Source organism: Anser anser (genome assembly GCF_964211835.1).
Source record: "Anser anser genome assembly, chromosome: 2".
Lineage (NCBI taxonomy): Eukaryota > Metazoa > Chordata > Aves > Anseriformes > Anatidae > Anser > Anser anser.
Window position 1 is genome coordinate 59,315,030 of NC_139721.1, and position 20,444 is coordinate 59,335,473.

At 35.5% G+C, this 20,444-nt stretch overlaps 1 protein-coding gene across 4 annotated transcripts in view; it reads left to right on the top strand.

Moving 5' to 3' along the window:
- DOK6 (docking protein 6) overlaps positions 1 to 20,444 on the top strand; it is a 238,630-nt gene that overhangs the window by 87,248 nt on the left and 130,938 nt on the right. For 3 of the 4 annotated variants that reach the window (XR_014579799.1, XM_083824245.1, XM_083824243.1), the window contains exon 2: positions 9,304 to 9,411. Coding sequence is in view for 3 of the 4 variants with exons in the window: in XM_083824245.1 (XP_083680371.1) it covers positions 9,304 to 9,411 (108 nt within the window). In the remaining variant the exon portion in view is untranslated. Of the gene's footprint in view, positions 1 to 4,262; positions 4,433 to 9,303; positions 9,412 to 20,444 lie in introns of those variants that run through there. The other variant, XM_083824244.1, reaches the window with a different exon arrangement.

The following is a 20,444-nucleotide window of genomic DNA, read 5'->3' on the forward strand; positions in this document are numbered from 1 at the left end:
TCTTTTAACTATTTCCAGTTACTTACAGCTATTAGTTAATTTTCCTCCCCTTCAGTTAGGTTAAAATATTTAATGAAGGTCTTTGGGGGGACTTTGGCATCTGTTAAACCTGTGATTCTTTGGCAGAAGAATTTAACCTAAGGGTACAGTAGCTCAGGTGATCAAATATCAGTAAAACTTCACTGTTATTAGACATCCTCTTGATCATTTCTGTTTTCAGGGTACTACTTTAATCGTATAGTAGGCTTCACTTTTCAGAGCACCTTCTTTTCTATATAAAATTAATTTCTCCATAAAATCTAGTGGATGTCATAATGCTTAAAGGAGAGTCAAAACAGAATGTGTAACTCCATTGGAAAAAAAAATGATAAATTTGATTTTTAGGAAATGATTGATTCATACAACCTGCTACTTTAGAGGTTTATTGAATCACATGTCATGGATAAGTGCAGTTTTCAGAATTTATATGCTGTTCTTCAATACAATATATCAGAGGATGTTTGAAGGGCTTTTCTTCTACATTAGCATATTGTTTAATCTTGCTGTATTTAAGTATGTTGCATACACTTCAAGAATGCTTGGAACAGTGACCAAGTGCTTAATACCAGCACCTATAGATCACAATTGTCTTTCACCAGTATTAATGTGGCTGTTTTTGCAGGATTTAATAGACACATGCTGAAACTACAAAGCACATCCAAAAATAAAAGACTCTGACTTTCCTGTTCTACTCTGAGGATCAATTGCTGTTAGAAATTATGCACCTATATAAATATTCAGTGGCATCTATATCCAACTCACAGTTTTAATCTTTGTGAAAAGTGCTTTGGACTTAGTGCTGTTATCAGCTTTATTAAATCTCATGCTAAGCACACTATTTCCACCTATTTTATAAGTCAAAATAACAGCATCTTGAAGACTGTGATAGCTTTGCTGAGAGAGGTTTCTATGCTGCAATGTCGAGAGAATTACAGGTAGATGTGAGAGAACGCTATCTGATGATGACGTCAATCTAAAGAATAATTTTTGACTCTGAATTTGAGCTCGCAACCCTCTGAATTGAAGCTGTAAAAATGATTTGAATTTTTGTCCTTCAGTATAGAACATATTACTGTTCTGTTCAGAAGCTCTGCTTCATTTTAAGGTATTCTGTTGCATGGTTTTGATTGTGTAACACTTATTTTCACAAATCCCTACCTTCCTAAAGTACAATGCTTAGGACCTGAGTAGATTCATATCTCCTTTCAATGTAAGTGTGTTATTTCAGGTTGTGTGTAAAGGTCTGATTTTTTTGTATTATAAAGACTCCAGCTTTATCTGTTTCTCAACATTAAATTCCCTTGCAGATGTGGGAAGTGCCTTTATTTTATTTTATTTTATTTTATTTTATTTTATTTTATTTTATTTTATTTTATTTTATTTTATTTTATTTATTTTTGTTGTTGTTGAGAACAAAGTTATGAGTTTCTACTAAATATGTGTAAAAGTTATTGTGTTTCAGCTTTAATAAACTTAAACATGGAAGAGTCAAAAATTAAGAACTTTTACTCCAGTGATATTTCCATTACTTCAATATATAGCTACATGATTAAAAACGAAAGAGAGAAGTTGTAACTTCTCCTCTGTAAATACTACTTTTCATTGCAGAATATCAAACCATTATTTTCAGTCTGTCATATTCAAGTGGACTATGTGTGTTTGTAACTAATTAAAGTAAAACAGTATAAAAAGCAGTGAAAAAACTGATGTTTCCATCAAAAAACAACAACAGCATCTGGTGACTGAAATAAAATAGTGGCACAAACTTGGTTCAGTTTGAGAAATTACTCAAATTCTATATTAGAGAGTAATCAAACTGCAGCTTTCTCTCTAAGTTTTTGATATGGATTTGGGTACAAATTCTGGCCACATAATTGTTCATAGATAATTGCTGCATGTTCTTTTTAAGCTCAATGAAATGCCTGATATTTCTTGGCCATAATCATTTCTTTAAAATATTCCAAATCCTAGGGTTTTCCTGCTGTATGCCTGCTAAAACTGTTGTAAACAGTTTGTTTTTTATCTACTTTATGAGGCCAAACATAAAGAGAGCAGTATTAGTTTTTCTTCAAATTAATCTTAATCTTCGTTAATCTTGCCGAAACGGAGTTGGAAATGCAGAAAGCCAAAAATGGCTACTGGAACTGATTTTATTAAAATAATTGATTCAAATAAAAAGTGATAAATTCTGTGGAGGTGCAGACTGCTATGAAATCTGAGTGCATTCTTTGTTGTCCTTCTATCCTTGAACTGCCCAGCTGGTGCTTTGAAGCAAAATAATGATGCCGATTTTTTAAGCTGTAGGTACCTAAGGGTAAAAAAAAAAATAAAAAATAAAAATAAATCACTATTCAGAAGAATAAAACATGCAAGTCTTTCCAGATATGTATCCCCCTCTTGTTTCCCCCAAAAGAAGAAAAAATTACTATGGTGTGCTTTGATTTCACAGAACTCCCTAATAGTAAAATAAATCTTATGGATTACATATATAGCCTGTGACTATAAAACCACAAATTATAGTATATTATAAACATGTATATGAATCTATAATGGTATGTTATAGAAAAGTGACATATATATAGTATAACTGGGTGAATTGTCCGTAATCATCTTTAACCATCATAATTCTCACTGACTGCAATCAAGCCCACAAGGATTGATCTAATCTGAGTTTGTGGCAGATGTTTCTATATTTCTTCTATTCCTATTTTTACATGCCATCATGTTTGCAATCTGGAAAATAATAAAAATATGCTATAAAAATATTTAGGATTTGAACTGTGACACCAAAATGATCTAAGGCCTAATTGTCTTCTATAACCTTGTAGAATGTCATACTACAAGGTTTCTAAACTATAGGCTTATCTTTGCTTCCTAATTAGGATGATAAAATAAAGCTCAAGAGCAAGAGCAAGGATATAATATATGATGAATCTTTCCATATTTGACAGCCTTCAACAACACATCTTCAGACAATAACTTATTACAGGCATTACTAGTGATCATTTTAGGATATATCTGTGATTTTTGAATCCTGGCTTTACAGTTTAAGCAGTTTTGCTCCTACTGTGAATGTTTTGTGATAGACACTTTGGCAATGTTTGAAGAAAATATATTGAAATAGACAAGAGAGAGTGGAAAGTTAAAATCAATGAGAAAAAAAAAAAAATATGTTCCTAAGGGTTTTTGTATCTTGTGGTAAAGAACAAACAGCCCCACATCCCAGAGCTAATGACAGAAGCAAGTAACCTCACACATTTGATCAGGGCTGTAGGTTATTTTTGCCTTGCTTCCTGCTTGAGCAGAGATTTCTGGTTGTCAGATGGCCATGGGGAAACCCTGCTTGTCTGTGGGGAAATGGGCAACTTCTTAGCATGGGGTTAAGGGGCAGTACCCTTGATTCCTACTGCTCTGTGCCCATTTGGAAGCTCAGTGCCTGGATTATTTCTCCTTGTTGGCTTTGTCATCCAGATTGAAGTTTGCCATTGGTAAAATACCTGCTCGGTGCTGTGGTAACTGTAATTCAGAAAAGTAGGCAGTAAAATTTGTGCTGGTCAAGACAGGAGAAACAATGTTTCTGGGGCACCTTCATTTCAAATGTGCCCAGAAACCAAATGGGGGAGGACTGGCATGTGTTGTTACAACAATACTTGCTTCTATCTTGTTAATGCAAAGTATTGGTAACAGGTAGATGGACTCCAATGGTGACTTCTTTTTTTTTAATCTGTTGACTTTATTCTGCAATAGTTCAAATCTTATAATTTGCTCTTTAGCTGAGGCATGAGTGATTTTTGTCTTCTCATTTTTCTCTTGGGCCTTTTCACAGACAATAACTTCTTCAGTACCTTTTAAATTTTATTTAAATGTGCAACGTGTAGTTCCGCTGAAGCAGTGAAATGTCACCTCTCATCTCTTCTCCCTTTGCCAAAGTATGCATGGGAGAATCAAAATAACAACAACAAGCAGTGGTGTCAAAACAATGGTTAAATATGACTTTATTGTGACAACTTTTTATTTTTATTACAATGAATGCTACATTTTTTAAATTTGAGTGTCAAGGTGCTTTTGTTGTTGTTGGTGGTCTTTGTTTTTTAATCTCATGACATATTGTATTTCTCTTACATACCCCATAAAAACTTTATCCGCCTTTAATGGAGAAAACTAACAAAGTCAATTTAAACTTTTAATGTTTTAGGGCTTTTACTGCAGATTTGTCATCTAATAAGAGATCTCTGCACATGGAAAGTATGGGAGGATAAATCAGCCAGCCTCTTCTGTAAATAATGTGATGTAAACCGAAGACTGAATATTAGTATGCAGGTGTCTTCCTGGGAGAACCATTGGGATTTCTCTAGCAAAGAGCTCCATGAACGATACTTTGGAGCCTGTCCTGGTCAGTGATGGTTTCTGTTGGTAGCTAAGAGCTGGCTCCCTGCTGCTTCTCTCAAGAGACTAATGTTTCTGCAGCTGTCATGTTTCTACTGACAGAAAATCAGGTGGTTTTCCAATTCCAATGCAGTAGAGGAAATTATTGCCATTTGTACTATTGGATAGAGGGACGGAGATTTCAGAAGAATGTATCTCTTTAAGAAATCTTAAGTGATCTGATTACAGATCTATAAAACTGTAACTTTTTTTTTTTTTTTTTTGGGGGGGGTGATTACTTAAACGTTAAAATGAATGAAAAACAAATTTTTTTTTTGAGTGTTAGGTGGAATTTCTGGAATAACATGTAGAGACTTGTCAATAAAAATCCCTTCTCTAAATATCAGTTATGACTGTCAAAGCTCAATTAGTTACAGCTGTGGATAAAGACAGGCATTGCATCTTTGTACATGAGTATTAAAAGGCTTTATAAGTCTTTGGAAAATGGAAACTCATATGTAAGATTCCCACAGCAAGCTAATTCTTTTAAATTCTTTTAGGAAAAGGAAAAAAAAATCCTTCTTTCAAAAAAACTAGTTTAGTCGATGGATATCCTGTAATGTGTCCTTTAGTAGGTTTATTATGAATATCCACGACAATAATAAAACAGAATTCTGTGGTACAGATGTGAAGAATAGCGATCTATTCAGAGGCCAGACTTTTGCATATATTAGTCAATAATATTAAAAAAAATAAGAACATCACTGGAAGAGTAAGGTGAATTAAGCAGAAGAAAAGGCAAGGAGGGATTAAGCAGAGATTTTCATCATAAATTGGTCTGTAGCAGTGTTTTAAGTAAAATATAAAAAGGGGATATCTAAAGGTTAAATGAAGTAGCAATGGAAGTTGAATTCTTGACTAGAAAGATTTCAGGAACCATGCTGGGGAGATAAGGTTATTTTGTTCCAGGTCTGGACTCCTTTTTCTTTGCTGCAGGACAAGACTATGCAGAGTCCATCTTCAGCAAGAGAGGCTGCTTGCCCCTGAAAGCCTCTGCATCATCATGAAAATTGTCCTTATGTGCTATGGCAAGTGGCAGCTGAACCAGCTCTCACCTGACCACAAGTGTGCTGAATTAGTGCCATTGCTTACTGATGTGGAAGTGTACAGATAGTGGGGTTGAGAGGAGTGTTTTTTCTGCTTTGCCCAGTGGGCATCTTGCAAAACAGAGAGGAAATAATATTTCTGTTTGAAGAGACTCTGCTCTGACATGGACTCAGCAGGTAGTTTCATTAGAGTCCTCCTCAGGACTTGTACTGAACTAGTTTGGGTCCTTATAAATGATACTTTAATAAAAAGGAAACCCCAATACAGCACATATTTAATGTTACCTTTCTGAATTTCTCTGGGAAAAAAAAATAGTATGTCATTAAACTGTTTTTTGTTCTTCATAGAAAATTATTAAATTACTTCTGTTGAACTGGATGCTTATCCAAGAATGCTGTAAAACTGATTGAATGATCAAATATTTGGCATTTCTTCAACTATGCATGTCTGAGAAACAGACACAAATCTCACAGGAAGTACTAAATATTATAGAGACAAAACCTGCAAGTGGTTATCATTCTCTCTGTTGTTAAAGGGCTGATGCTGAATTCCTTCACAATGACTACCCCAATTATCTGAGGACTTCAGAAGTCTTTCAGAAGTTTTGATTACAGCCAATGGCATCTTAAACTAGGCCAGGGATAAAAGAGTATCTCATAGTTTGTGAATAATTGAGTAGGTTTCTGTATAACAATGAGGTGCCTTATGAAAGGCAAATGTTTGTTTGCTGTGTGCTTGCATCTGCACCTATTTATTCATATTTATAGGTAAATTCATATGCTAATGCATTTTCAAGCACTATGGTACAAACTGTCTGTTGTGATCGGATAAAATGCTGCTGAAATCCACTGGAACTGTGTAAGTTTTTTTACCAGTTTTAAAAGTGATTGTAGGTTAAAAAAAAAAAAAATCAAATCAAATGCAAGGATGTGTCTTGGTGTACATACACACCAAGTCAGGAGTGCTGAGTGAGCCATTGCTTTCTTCAGATCTTTCCTCTCCTTAGAGGTCTGGAAAAAACAGCTGTCAATAAACCAAAGCAGTAGCAGTCCAAAGGTAAAACTTGAGTTCCTTCTTCTTGCAGTTCAAAGTGTTCTGCTTTAAAAGCAAAAGCCATTCATTCCCACAGCTCATATATATGCCAAAGCCTTTGTGTTCAACACAGCTCTGGGATTAGACCTAATGAGGAGCATCCCTTAAGATAACTGGCGTTTGGCTCTCATCAATGGATACTGTGAAGACACCTCTAATAAAGGGGGGGGGGAGGGGTGCAGTCAAAGCCTCCCTCTTGAATTCTGTCAGTTCAGCTGGCAGACCCTCAGAATCCCTTCCACACTCACCCAGGTTGATATCCAGTGAAAAAAAGACTGAAATTGCCAATCAGGAGACCCTGCTCATTTGTCACTGAATGAATTGCTTCGGAGTATGCATTAGATGACCTTTTATCTGGAAGATACTCTCATCCTCCTGGGAAGAAATTTGACTCTGTCACCTAGCTTGTCTAGCTTTCTATTTATTAGGCATGCTTCTGAGGTACTGGATCTAACTGATATTTTAAATTAAAATAAAATGTAACTGTGGTGTAGATACAAAAACAAACAAATAATAATAATTAAAAAAATAATAATAAAACAACTCAGTCAATTGACGTAAAATTTCTGTTACCTTATCAGCATCTGTCCAAAATTCAGGTCATCTGTAAAATGAGGATTCTGTGGCTGTTCTAAAACCTGCTGTCACTGCTGATGAGGCCTGTGGCTTGATCTGTTTTTCTAAAGAGATGTCTGTGAGGGCAGCAAACTATTAAGGTGCAGATAATGGAAATCAATAGAAGAATTGAAATGAAGGCAATGATTTTTACCTTGGTGAAGAACTTCTTAGGAAAATACTATCCTCAGAGGAGGAGAGATGAACTGAAAATACACATAGCCTAAAAAAGGAACAGTTCCCAGAAGAGCTGGGAGTATTATTAAAAGAAACACATATTAAATGAATAAATATTTCCTCTTAGGACAGTTGGAACTATTGCTTCTAGTGAGTCAAAGGGAGTCCCTTCAAAAAGAAGTGAATCTTCTGCATCTCCTGCAAATGCGGAGATTTTCACACCATAACACTGTGAAGAGTTAATATGGGTTAATAAGAAGATAACTGTGGGAGCAGTGCTATAGTTTTGGTAAAATAAGTTGCAGTGTTGCCAAGAGGTTATTTGAAGAAAGCGCTACCTAATAAAAATGGTTTATAATGTCCCACAGTGCAATGCCATTTTTTCAGGAGATAATTATATTGTCTTTTCTTTCCCCCAGGTTAGGTGAAGTATTTTCTGAGGTAGAAAGTACAGCTGTACAGTAGCCACTTTAGAACCTTAGAAGAAAAAAAAAAAAAAAAAAAACAGAAACTTGTATGCTTTTTAAGTATAATTAGAGAGGTTTTCATTATATGCTATTTTGTCTTCTAAAAATCTTAATATTTAAATGTATTGTTCTTATAGTCCAATTAGTAGGTATTTAAAAGAAAACACTTGTTTTGCCTGATAACATTCATTTGAAATAATGACAACAGGATAGCGTCAGTATTCTTCTATCAAAATATGGTTAAATAAGCTTAATTATTTTAGTGGCACTGTATTTGCTGCTTTTACTCAGTTTAGAAAATATCACACTATGAGAGGAAAACTCAGTTTAGATCTCCCTGCCCCTATTTCATTGATTTTTTTTTCCTTTTTTCGCTAATATTAGATTTGCTTGATCTGATCCAAACTAAATAGTACTGCAGTTCTTTTGTCATGGCATTAAATTCTGTAGAATTTCTGAAGAAATAAGACTCTTCTGTGTATATGGGTGGGAGAGCCATTAGCTAATGTTTTTTGTGTGTTATTCTAAATGTACTAGTAAAATAATAACATAAAATTCCATATGATATTTTTCACAGAGCTGTGCAATTACTGAAAAGGAAAATGAAGTAAACTACTCCCATAGATCTTAAAACCAGATTAATATACAATCCCTTACTTGCTCAAATAGACTAGAAGATTAGCCTTGATCAGCTTCTCTTTGAACTGCAAATGTTGTCTTGTTTGATTAATTTTAAACTTCTGGTTATGGCAATATCATCAGACCTTTGGTAAATAGTCTTAAACATGCATTCTAAGCAAAATCTAGTGTGGTTTTGACTGAAATGTTTTCGTTTGTGCTTCTTGGATGATTTTCTTTTATACTACATTCCCAAAATGTAATAATTTGCATAGTTTTTCCTTAGAAAGTTTGTCATTGAATTAAGTGAGAGAAATAGATGCCCAGCGATGGTCACTTATTTTTACCTTGAGTTTCTTTTTCTGTGTGTACAAGACTATAGTAGCTGATGATTACTGTGTTATGTTAAAAGCTGCAATAAATGTTTCTCAATGGCATTGATACTCTTGTAGAAACAGAATATAAATGTGAAAGCTAGAAATGCATAGAGTGATATCTGAAAACACTTTCCTTAATGACAGCCTTATAATTCTTTTCATGTTCAAAGTTCGTGGATTTACTTGCATCTCAGCAATTGTCAAATTTGGCATGTGTGAGAAACTGAAGCAACAAAGTCTGTAAAAGACTGACAATCAATATCTATAAATTGAGGAACTGGAATCACTAGTGTAGAAAGAATTGATATTTCAGAGTTTTCTGGCCATTTAAAATAAAATATGGTGGCTTTAAAATTTCATGCTAAGTGAATTACGTAACTGAATGCATTTGTGATAATTTCTACCTCTAAAGAAAAGCTAATATAATCCATTGATTTTGTTTCCAGATTTTCAGACGATGTTGGCTGGTTTTCAAGAAGGCTTCCAGTAAAGGGCCAAGGAGGCTAGAAAAGTTTCCAGATGAGAAGGCAGCATATTTCAGGAACTTCCATAAGGTAAATCATGCCTTTCTAGTGAACTGAAGCACTGGCTGTCTACCACTCTTCCATGTGAAGAGTGTATTTTTGATATGTCTAGTTTGCAACTAGTAAACTGGGAATCAGGTTGAAAACCTAACCCTGACACTAAAAACACAGTAAACTTTCTCTGTATCTCAGCAATGCAGGTCAAATATTACAGTTATTTTTTTATTGATGAGCACAAAAGCCCCAATGTGTGTGAAGTGACAAATTCATGGTTCTTCTTCATTAAATATTACTATTTTGTAAATGTGTAAAATGGTCTGCTTAATCAAATTTTAGCCATTATTTATTAAGTATTGACTGAGTTCTGAAGATGATGAATGCCTCAGTTGTAATGGCAACACTCATTAAATAAGTATTTTTTTCCCCAGAACTCTTCAAAACTCACAAGCTTTGTGAACAGCAAGGATTTTTAAGTGTAAAAGTATAGGATTTACTAAATGAGATTCTCCCTGCTTTGTTTGCCATGTTTGTGTTGGAAAACAGGATCTCTGAATCTCATCCTCAGGCTTGATGTCTTTTTAAAATATTTTATTATTATTATTATTTCATAATAACTATTTGAGAGCTTTCTCTTCAATTGCCTCCGTTCTGTTAAATGGAGAAGTGATGAAGGAGATGTGCATGAGTTATGAATACTAATTTTTACTATTTGAGTGTTACTATTGAGGGAACAGTGCAGGTCATTATGAGAACAAATATAAATATCCCCATTCTCTCTCTTTTTTTTTTTTTTCTAGAGCTTCTTATTGCTTTGTTAGATTTTTAAATAGATCAAAAAATGTTTATTGTTATCCAGTGCAAAATGTTAGCCCGTGTTTTGAAATTCTGTTTCTTTATTTTTTTACAAAATATATTGGAAGCAGGGTATCTGGCGTGCAGAGCTGAAGAAGGGTAACTCTGAATTCTAAGAAACAATGAAAAAAATATATTAAAGAAATGAAAGATGTTTGTTTGTTGTTGTTGTTGTTGTTGTTTTTGTTAAGGAAGATTAATATATAGGTTGCAAACCTGACTCCGTATGAAGAGAAAACATGCTTGAAAGGGTGAAAGACTCATTATGACCTAATGTGAATATTAGAATTATTTACATCAACACAGATCTTTATTGCCATCTAATCTCTTTGTAACTGGTAGAAGAAAAAGGTGGTACAGAAGTGGCCCAAAACTTACTGGGTTTCTCTAGCAACTCGTGTCCTTCAGATCACTCTAGGGTACTCTGGGAGAGGGTCTGTGAATAGCACATAGCCTTACGAGGCTGAATGGTGCATGTTTTCTTTCTCATGCAAAGAGTTACAGGAGGAAATTTTACATTTCAAGTAGAAACAAGTGAAAAATTGATACCTTTCATTTATCTGCATTCAAATCAGTATCCAGGAACATACTTCCCTTGTAAGTAAATCATCAAGGTCTTAAGCATCTCCACTTTTCCACAGATATTTGAACTTGAAATGCAACTTAAATCAAATTTGTGTTTTAAACACAAAGGTACTTCACCTAGATGGCTGCCTGTGTCCTACACTCATGTGATAGACCTGTGTACTGACTGGGCAATGCAAATTACAGAAGGCACTGTAGGAAAAAAATAAAATAATTTTTTAAAAATGGCCTAGTAGTACAAAGCTAGGATCTAAAATCTTCTGTTTTACATATCCTAAATAAATATTTATTAATGTGGAGATAATCTGACCTCTATAGAAAATTGACTGGTTTTTGTTGTTCTTTATTTGTTTACTTGTTTTCTTGCATCCAGACATTATCTGGATTTATTTGTTATTTTGTAAATTCTCTAATGCTATTACGCATTGCTTTGTTTTTCCTAGAGATTTTTTAGTTGTTGTTGTAAATACCAGTAATGTCATTAGTCCTTAAAGACAAGTGCCTCCTGACAGTAACAGTGAATTAGTTTAAACATTCCAGTTTCTGGCATCTAATTATAACTTATCATTATTGTAAATTTAAATCATTACACTCTTGCTCAGGTAAGTAGGCCTAGCTGTATTGTTTTCCCTTGAACATTCATTGTAGAGGTTGTGTAAAACAGCTGTGTTTACTCCCATTATTCCAAAGAGGACATAAAGTGGCAATAGTTCCATATCCATCCCAGGGATGGTAATGTTCTTGGGAGCTGTTCTTACAGTATCAGAAAAGGATGAAAAAAGACACCACAATTTTACCAACTTAAAAGAGGGAAGAAATAGCAGGCTTTCTCTCTCTCTCTCTCTCTCTCTCTCTCTCTCAATCTCTCTCCCTTTTTTTTTTTTTTTTTTTTTTTTGTAGAAGATATTAGAAGGTATGTGAAATGTAAAATTCTTTTAGGTTTTGGAAGCATGCTGATCAGAGAGTACCTGTTAAGGTACTGTTAAGGGTTAAGCCTGTTAGGGTTAACCCTTAAGAAAGGGTTGCAGGAAGGAAGTCAGCATGGCTAAGTAATATTGTGAAAAAGTTATTAGAGATAAGAAAAAAAAATTAAAAATCTGAAGTGTATCCAAACAGGCTAGAAAGCGTAATAAAGTTGACCAATTAATTGTTGGAACAGAATTAGAAAGATCAAAGTAGATTTAGAAAGAACAAAGTAGAGCTTGAAGAACAAATAGTAACAAGAGTCAAAACTGGTTATAAGTGCAGGTTCCGGTACATCAGGAGCAATAGGTTTGCCAAAAAAAAAAAAAAAAAAGTTGTACATGCAAATGATAAACTTGATCATAGGCACTCAACCCCAGTTAGGCAGTATGGTCACTAACAAAGTATGGAGAACAAATTCATTCAGGAGGCCAAAGGGAACTCAAGAACAATGTAGCTGAATTACTAATGGTAGTCCGTTGTGGGAATTGATGTGGACTCTTCCATTTCTTGTAAAATCTCCAGTTAATGCACACATTTTCTTACTAATGAGGTAAGTAATGTTCATGTAAAATGGAGGTTCTAGGAGTTGGGTCTGTCTCTGACAAGATATAGCTATCCTGGAGCACAGACAAGAAAAGCCTGAAGTATAAGAGATCTGGCTTACACTTCAGGACTTACTGATTTATTTCTCTCAGTATGAGAGATCTTTCTGTTAACCCTTCCAGTTCTGAAGAGAACAGAAATGGAAATACTCTCTTCACAAGGAGGCACGGGGAAAGAGACAATGGGTAGAGCTTTCTTCAGGGGAAATTCTCTAGATATAAGGGGAAAAAAGAAATTCGCCATAGGAACAATTAAACATCACAGCAGGCTGGGCAGAGAAGTCAGTATCTATGCACTGGAAAAATTGAAGAACTAGCTTTTTAGGGTCCTGTGTATCCTTATCTAATGCCCTGCTTTCAAGGTTGGACCAGATGTTAGCCAAGGGTCCCTTCCAACTTAGACTTCTCTGTGAACTGTGAAGTATGTCATTAAAGTGACTACAAGTTCTTGATATATCCCTGTGCTGCTTGCATTGTGTCAAACTGGTCCTGTCCTCTCCTGAGTATATTTCAGTTATTTCTAGTGAAGGAAAAAAATATACTTAACCTTCCTAGTGTCTTTTAAAACAGTCTCAAGAGACCTTTTCTTTGAACTGCTCTAGTGTTATTGCTTTACAGTTGAGGACATGATGGTGTGTGTGTCGGTTATGTATAGTCTGCTTTTCCTATGAAAATCTAGCCATGTTTTGGCTAGATTTAAAGACTTTGTAAGCTTGTATTTTGTGCATGTTTGTTAGAAACACTTCTGACTTTGACAGCTAAAATGTCTCCTGTCATCTGTAAAGCTTCGTGTGTGATGGAAATTCAGATAATTTTCTCTCTTGAGTAATGAAATGTGTTCCCCCCAGTTATTTCAGGGCTAACACCTGACATTCACTCTAACAACTACTTGTCATTTCTGAAGACTTTTGTAGGGTCAGGTATTTGAGATGAGATCACGGAGACATTCTCCGTATGTACCTCTTACATCTAGGTAACATGGAAAAGGAAATTGTGGAATTAAAACTTAGAGAAAAAATATACCAAATGTTAGAGTGTGGCTTAAAAAAAAAAAAAAGTAAAAAAAAAAAGTAAAAGAATAAAGCACTGGCACTCTATGAGAACTCCTTATTGATTAGATATCTGGGAGAATCACAGAATGGCTGAGATTGGAAGGGACCTCTGAAGATCACCTAGTCCAACCCCCCTACCAAGCCGGATAACGTACAGCATTGTGCAGGATGGCATCCAGGTTGGTTTTGTGTATCTCCAGAGAAGGAGACTTCACAACCTGTTTGGGCAGCCTGTTCCAGCACTCTGTCACCCTCAGAGTAAAGAAGTGTCCTCTCATATTCAGGACAACTTCTTGTGCTTCAGTTTGTGCCCATTGCCTCTCATCCTCTCACTGGGCACAAATGAATAGAGACTGGCTCTATCACCTAAAACATCAAGAGCTTCCAGCAGATGGAAACCTAGTTGATCTAGGAGAATCTGAGATGAGAAATGCTGAAGGAAAAAATGGAACCAAAAGATGTTGAAGAGTGTGTGTATTTTTAAGGGTAGACTGAAATCCCTTCTAGCTGATTTTACACAAAACCAAAGAGACTGATACAGAAGTAAAAATCAGATAATGGGAGGGAGGGTGACAAGAAGGCAAACAGTATGGACATAGTTTGTCTCTTCAGCTCAATCATTTCTGGGGTAAAGAGTATCAGTGCAGCAGGATGGATGCATATTAAGTGGGGTCATTCAGATTTTTTGCACGAAAGCAAATTTCTCTCTAATAACACTGCCTCATTTGTTTTGGTAATTAGGATGGGTGCATTTCTCAGACATTTGCCAGGAGCGGCAAGTGCTGAAATAAGAAGAGCCTGTGTTTGGGAGTGTTTTAGTGCCACATACGCAGATGAATCTGGTGGAGAAGTACTTCTGAGAAGAGAGATGGGAAGTGAGGTCTCTAAAGGAGGTCTCCACTGCTCCTAGTGGAGAGATCAAAAAAGAAGTGATTGAGATTTTAAAACAACTGGGTGCTGCTGTGAGGAATCACACTTACTGAGCATTCCTTTTAATATAAGTATTGTTGAGAAGCTGAATCCTGGGTGTCTCAAATTCAAATTGAAAGTTTAAAGGATATTTTTTGACTTTCATTTGTTTTCACCATACAGTTGCTCTGTTCCTTCCTTGTCAATATAATCTTCACTTCTCAGAAGTGAGGAAGGTGTGAAAGGAAATTAATATTTCTGAAACAATCAGTGTAAAACATATTTGTGCGCTGACCGTTATGTAAAAATGCTGAGGGAAGCCAGGGTATTACCACTGTAAAAAAAACTGTATGAAATCATGAGAATAAAAAATAATTTTTAAACCCTCTTAATGAGCGTGTGTAAGAAGATGGAGCTAGGCTGTTTTCATTGGTGTCCAGTGACAGGACAAAGGGGATTGGACACAAACTGAAAAGCAGGTGGCTTCTGAACATCAGAAAGTACTTTTTCACTGTGATGCTAACCAAGAACTGGCACAGGTTGCCCAAATAGATGGTAGTGTTTCCATCCTTGAAGAGAGATAAAGGCTGTCTGGATATGATCCTGGACAACAGGTTCTAGGTGACCCTGCTCAAGCCAGGGGGTTTGGACCAGACAACCTCCAGAGGTCCCTTCGAACCTCAAACACTTTGTGATTCTGTGATTTTTTCTGAGGTGAAAAATAGGAAAAATCAAATGTGATCATATAATCAACACAACGTGTATCATAATAAATATAGAAGCGCTACCAGTAAACATGTAGGTATATTTGTGTTAACACACAGCTTCAGAATCAGACCTGGTGGGACTCACTGCCATACAAACAACAAGAAGACAACATGGTAGACTAGACCTATAGAACTCGTATTCAATGTAATATGTATATGTTCCCTTCCTAGCCTTCAGCATTTGAGTCTGTCTTTGTTTTGTTGTTGTTGCTGTTTCCCAATATTTTGTGTATCTATTTTCATTATTTAATTGGAGAATGTAGGTATACAACATAAGGTTCATTACAAATGTTAAAGACCTAATTATCTAGCATGCTATTTGCTAACATCAGCAAAGAACATTAGGTGAGGATATTTTTTTTTCTTATTGACAATTTTTTTCATTACTCTGAATTATGTGCGAGTGTGTTGCGGGGGGGGGGAAGGGAGGGAATGTTTACTATTTTGATGTAGAAATGCGAAGAGGCATACTTCCTTGTGTACTAAAAGGAAGCAGACATACAAACATCATGTTATGGTGTACCACGGAGGGCAGACAAGTTTGTCACTGTTATTTACTTTCTTTTAATAAGGACAGGTGAAATATAATAAGTCTTACAAGTACTAACAGTTTCATTTAAGTTTTGGATTTTATAGTGAGGGAGGATTTACAATGTAATAAAGAAAAATATTGTGAAAATTGGCACAAAACTACCTAATTTTTACTTCTTCACAGAAGGAAATTTGAAATTCAAATCACTGGCTGATGAAGAAGGTTATTAAAAATTCATTAGAGCTGAAAATATAGCTGTGTGCAATTGTCATAATAGATACTCAAAATTAATTTATCCCCAGTGACAACTAAGGTAAATTCAATTGATCAGCTAACAAATTTCAGTTAATTTTATAAGTGAATGAAGTGAAAATGTTTTAAAAAGTTTGTAAAAAAATTAGAATTATCTCTTTTAAAAAATTCTGAAGGAATGGCTGCGTTCCTGTTCAGCATCATTCCAATTCTTCTTTCTCTTATTACTGCATATTTTTAGTTTTCTTTTGCCTCAGGTTCTCTCTATTTTATTTTTCCCTCTCTTTCATTTTTCTCTTAGAGACTTCTGGACCACTTTGATTGTGTGTGTATGCACACATGTACACACTGAATTTAAACTTTTTTCTTTCATTATACGTTAATTTTTCATCCAGTTGATGATTTTTTCTACTGAGCATGAAGAATGTCACAGTTAATCTGGTGCTATTAAATAATTCTTTCAGAATATCTGAAAAGCCTAATATGAATATATGCATTTGTGCTTAAGAAGAACAGCATCAAAATTTCAGTTTTTGCATTGTTGAGATGGGACAGGAGGTTATTTTTAAAGACACTGAGGCATATATCACCCTTTAAAAATCAATGGGTAATTTTTTAAATTTTTTAATTTTTTAGTTTTATTATTATTACGTTTTTATTGTATTAATCAATGAAACAAAAAACTTAGGATAGTGGCTATCTCTTCTGTGCATTCACAAGAATGATACCACTTGCAGATCCCCCAGCAGAGTCCTGTGTTTTTGTGGGGCTTGCTCTCCTTTTGGGCCAAAGTGAGCAGGGGCAGAAACGAGGGGGTTCTGAGGACATCCCTTCTCCTTTCCTGTCTAACGTCCTTTCTTCTTTTCTTAAAATAGCTCTTGATAGCCCAGCTGATCCTCAGTATCTGAAGGGTGCCTAAAAACTGCAGTGTAAGGTACCTCTCAATCATGTCTTGTTTTCCTCTGTGAGCAGTACAGTAGAAGTAAGCCAGCCTTCCCTATCTAGTTTTGACCCAAGGTTTCCCCATGGTTTCAAGATCTGGCTAAAAGGAGCTTCAGTTGAATTTTAGGGCTTTTACAGTGTAAAGGGAGAATGAAGTGGAGTTAAACCTAAGGCTCAGCCACTGGCATTGTATACATCCTGGATACAGCCAAAATAATTTGTGCACTGAAAGCTGCTTATATCCTCTACACTCCTGATTCAGTTTGTCAGGAGATAAACTGCAATGATACACTTCATAGCTAGTGTTATATCTTGCAGTTTTGCAATAAGAATTATGTACCTATCACTGTATTCAATGAAATTAAATTTTGTAAGCATGTCTTTGCTTGTAATTTGTTTTGAAATATATCCCATGTTAATAAACACTTACTTTTAATTGAGCTAATCTAATAAGATAAGTGGCAATTATTACAGGTCAGCCAATTTAAGTACAGCAAAAAGAAGATTTAAAGGAGTTTTTAGAAAAGTAGTTTTCTCCTTTCCTCTTTACTGAAATAGCAATAATGTGTTCCTTTTAATTAATGAATATGTTTGGGCTGAAACTAGAGCAGGTCTGGGCATAATTACATACTTTGAGAATGTTACAAGTGAAAACGTTGAGAAATGAAAACAGATTCTAACTGTCCACTATGTTTTAATAGCCTCAAAAGGCTATTAAAACTCATACAATGATCTAATTCATTTATACATTCACTGTGAAGTATTGTCTTATTACACTACTTGGATAATTAAAGTACACTAATGAAATGCCCTATTTTGTTTCTCAGGCATAAGAACAGTGCTACTCTTTGCATACCTAGTAACTATAGCAGGAAGTTTGGTGTTAAAAGTCTCTGTTGTTTATTGTAGATGAAATTTGGGAAGATAATTGGGAAGCCTGTTTTATTTCAGTTGTGAACCATCTCTGCTCTCTGCCATCTATTTAGCATGGTGTGAATCTGGATTCCAAATTGCAGTCTTTTAGTATTAAAGCATTTGTTATTTTAAACTTTCTCAACACTCACTTTTACAGAGGTCCGTCCCCCCCCGCCAGTTTTTAGTGGTATAAGAACATAGCATTCTGATATTCTTTGCACATTGAAATGAAGGGTCAAATCAGAAAACATATTTCAAAGATTCTTTAGGATAGCAGGGAAACGGGATTGGAGAGAACTGTTTTTTGTTGATGATGTTGTTGTGTTTTGTTTTTTTTTTTAACTTTTATTACAAATGATTGCCTGTAAAAATACTCTTTAAAATGTGAAGGCATTTCTTTTTCAGTAAGCATTTAAAAATCCTTATTAAGGGGAGAGGGGCACATTCACAGAAACTGATCAGATTTTAACTATTGCTTTAAAACACCAGGCTAATGCCCCTGCCCCAGCTCCCCCCCCCCCCCCAAAAAAAAAAAATGTAAATAAACTGGTTGATTTTATACATTACTGAGCAATTCTTCAATTCTTGAATTCTTGCAGTATTACAGCAGCAAAGTTTGAGAGAAAGTAACTTGGCCTGACAAAAAACTAATTTTTCACCTATTAAAAGTAGATAGCATGACAATATATTTATTCTTCCCTGATAGGTTTTATTTATACAATGTGAAACATTGCAGAATTTGAAGTGGCATAACAAAAGCTAATCAAATTAGTTTGTGTTCTATCCTTAATTGTTTTAGATTTCATGAAGGCAAGGTAAAGAGTTTGTAACTGCTTATGTGGTAAGTGGCCAGTTAGAATACAGCGTAAGTCTGGGTCCTGAGATGGTAACCCTTTTACAAATCACCAATAAGTGACACTTAGCAATACTTAGCAATAGCAATGACATAGAAAAAGGAGAGAGTTGAGGTAAAGATTAACAATTTATCTTTCTTTTATATTTATTTAAGTTCTGAGATTTTTAAATAGTTACTGTATTTGATAACATAAATTTGCATAATACATCCTCTAAAAATACTGAATTTTTTTTTCATTGTGTTAAATCTTGATTTTATCTCAAGGGCAAGAAGACATGATTCAGTATCTCTCTGCTATCAGACCTGTACATATCCCATCAAACTTTACTTTCTTGCCCTGACATTACTTATCCTGATTTATTTTGAATATATGCATTCATTCTGTCCCTATTGTTTTGTTTTTGTAATCCGCCTTTTAAGTTATCAGATAAAGTCCTTGCTGCTGTATAGGTGTGGTCTCCATTTAGTGCTTGCAATAATGAACATAATTTACTCAGTAGCAGTTTCTTAAACCCTTATTCCTCTGAAATGGCAGCTGGAGACCTGCCCCAGAGGCATAATGTGGAGGTTGATATGCCTTTCCTTGGCAAAATTCCTGGAGAGCATTTTTACCATAACAACTCGTCTTCTTCCAGGGATAAATCTGCATGCAGAGATGGGAAAAACTGTTCAATCTTTTCTGTGAATTTATATTGCTTTTGTATGATCTATTCCTTCACTTTTCTGATCTTTTAATTTCTCTTTTCCCTTCTCTTCTTCCTCTAGTCTTGTAAGTTTTGCTGTTCTTTCATGCAATATAATTTTTTTTTCTGCCTCTTAGCACTTTTTTCCCTCAAGTCTTGTTTTTCAGTGTCTTGCATCATGTTCTTATTCTTGATCATCATGTGCTGCTCTTGTGCAGAATGAACTGTAGGAAAACGTGTTTCACCTTAAACGCTCTGAATGCTTTAATACCATATGGATTCACCAAACCCCTAAGGGTCCCAAAAGACTTGCAGATCTTTTAGCATCCCTTTCTTAGGTTCAAAGGTTCATTCAGATGTGAATGGACCTCAGGAGGTCTGTAGTCCAACCTCCTGTTCACAGCAGGGCCAGCTATGAGGTCAGATCTGGTTACTCTGAGCTTTGTCCAGTTGATTATAAAACCCTCCAGAAATGGAGACTGCACAGCCTCTCCAAGCCGCCTGTCCCACTGACAGGCTGTCCTTGTGGGGAAAACGTTACTTTTTACATCCAGTCTGAACACCTCTAGTCTCAGTTTATGCCCATTGTCCCTATCCCTCCCACCATGCACAGCTGTGAAGGGACTGGCTCCATCTCCTTAATAACCTCCATGCCAACACTGGGGGCTGTTGTTAGATGCCCCTGAAACTGTCCCTGCTCCAGGCTGGAGCAGCCCACAGCCCCACAGAGCAGGAGCTCTGACTGTTCTGCGGGCCCTGTGTTCAGCTTGCCCTGATCTATCAATTGTATTGGGGTCCCGATTCTGTAATCCCAGAGGTCTTTATGATTTTCAGGCAGTGAATTAGTGAATTGCTTTTTTTTTCTTTTTCCTCAAGCCAAACCACATCTGTCTTTGTCTGAAACTGTAACAAGACTTCTACTCTGTGGCAATTGGATTTAACCATGTAAAAGGAGCCCCAGCTAACTGCAGATAGGATGACTGAAAACTGAGCTAGGGGAGATTTTTTTTTTTTCCTTTGGGTTACTCCTCTTTGTATTCTGTTCATCTGCAGTGGGCTGGTGTCTGCTTTTCTCCTTTTGTAGAGTGACAGCAGTATTCAGTGTGACTGGCATATAGGTGGCTCCTAATCGCTTTTCTTGTTATAGTTA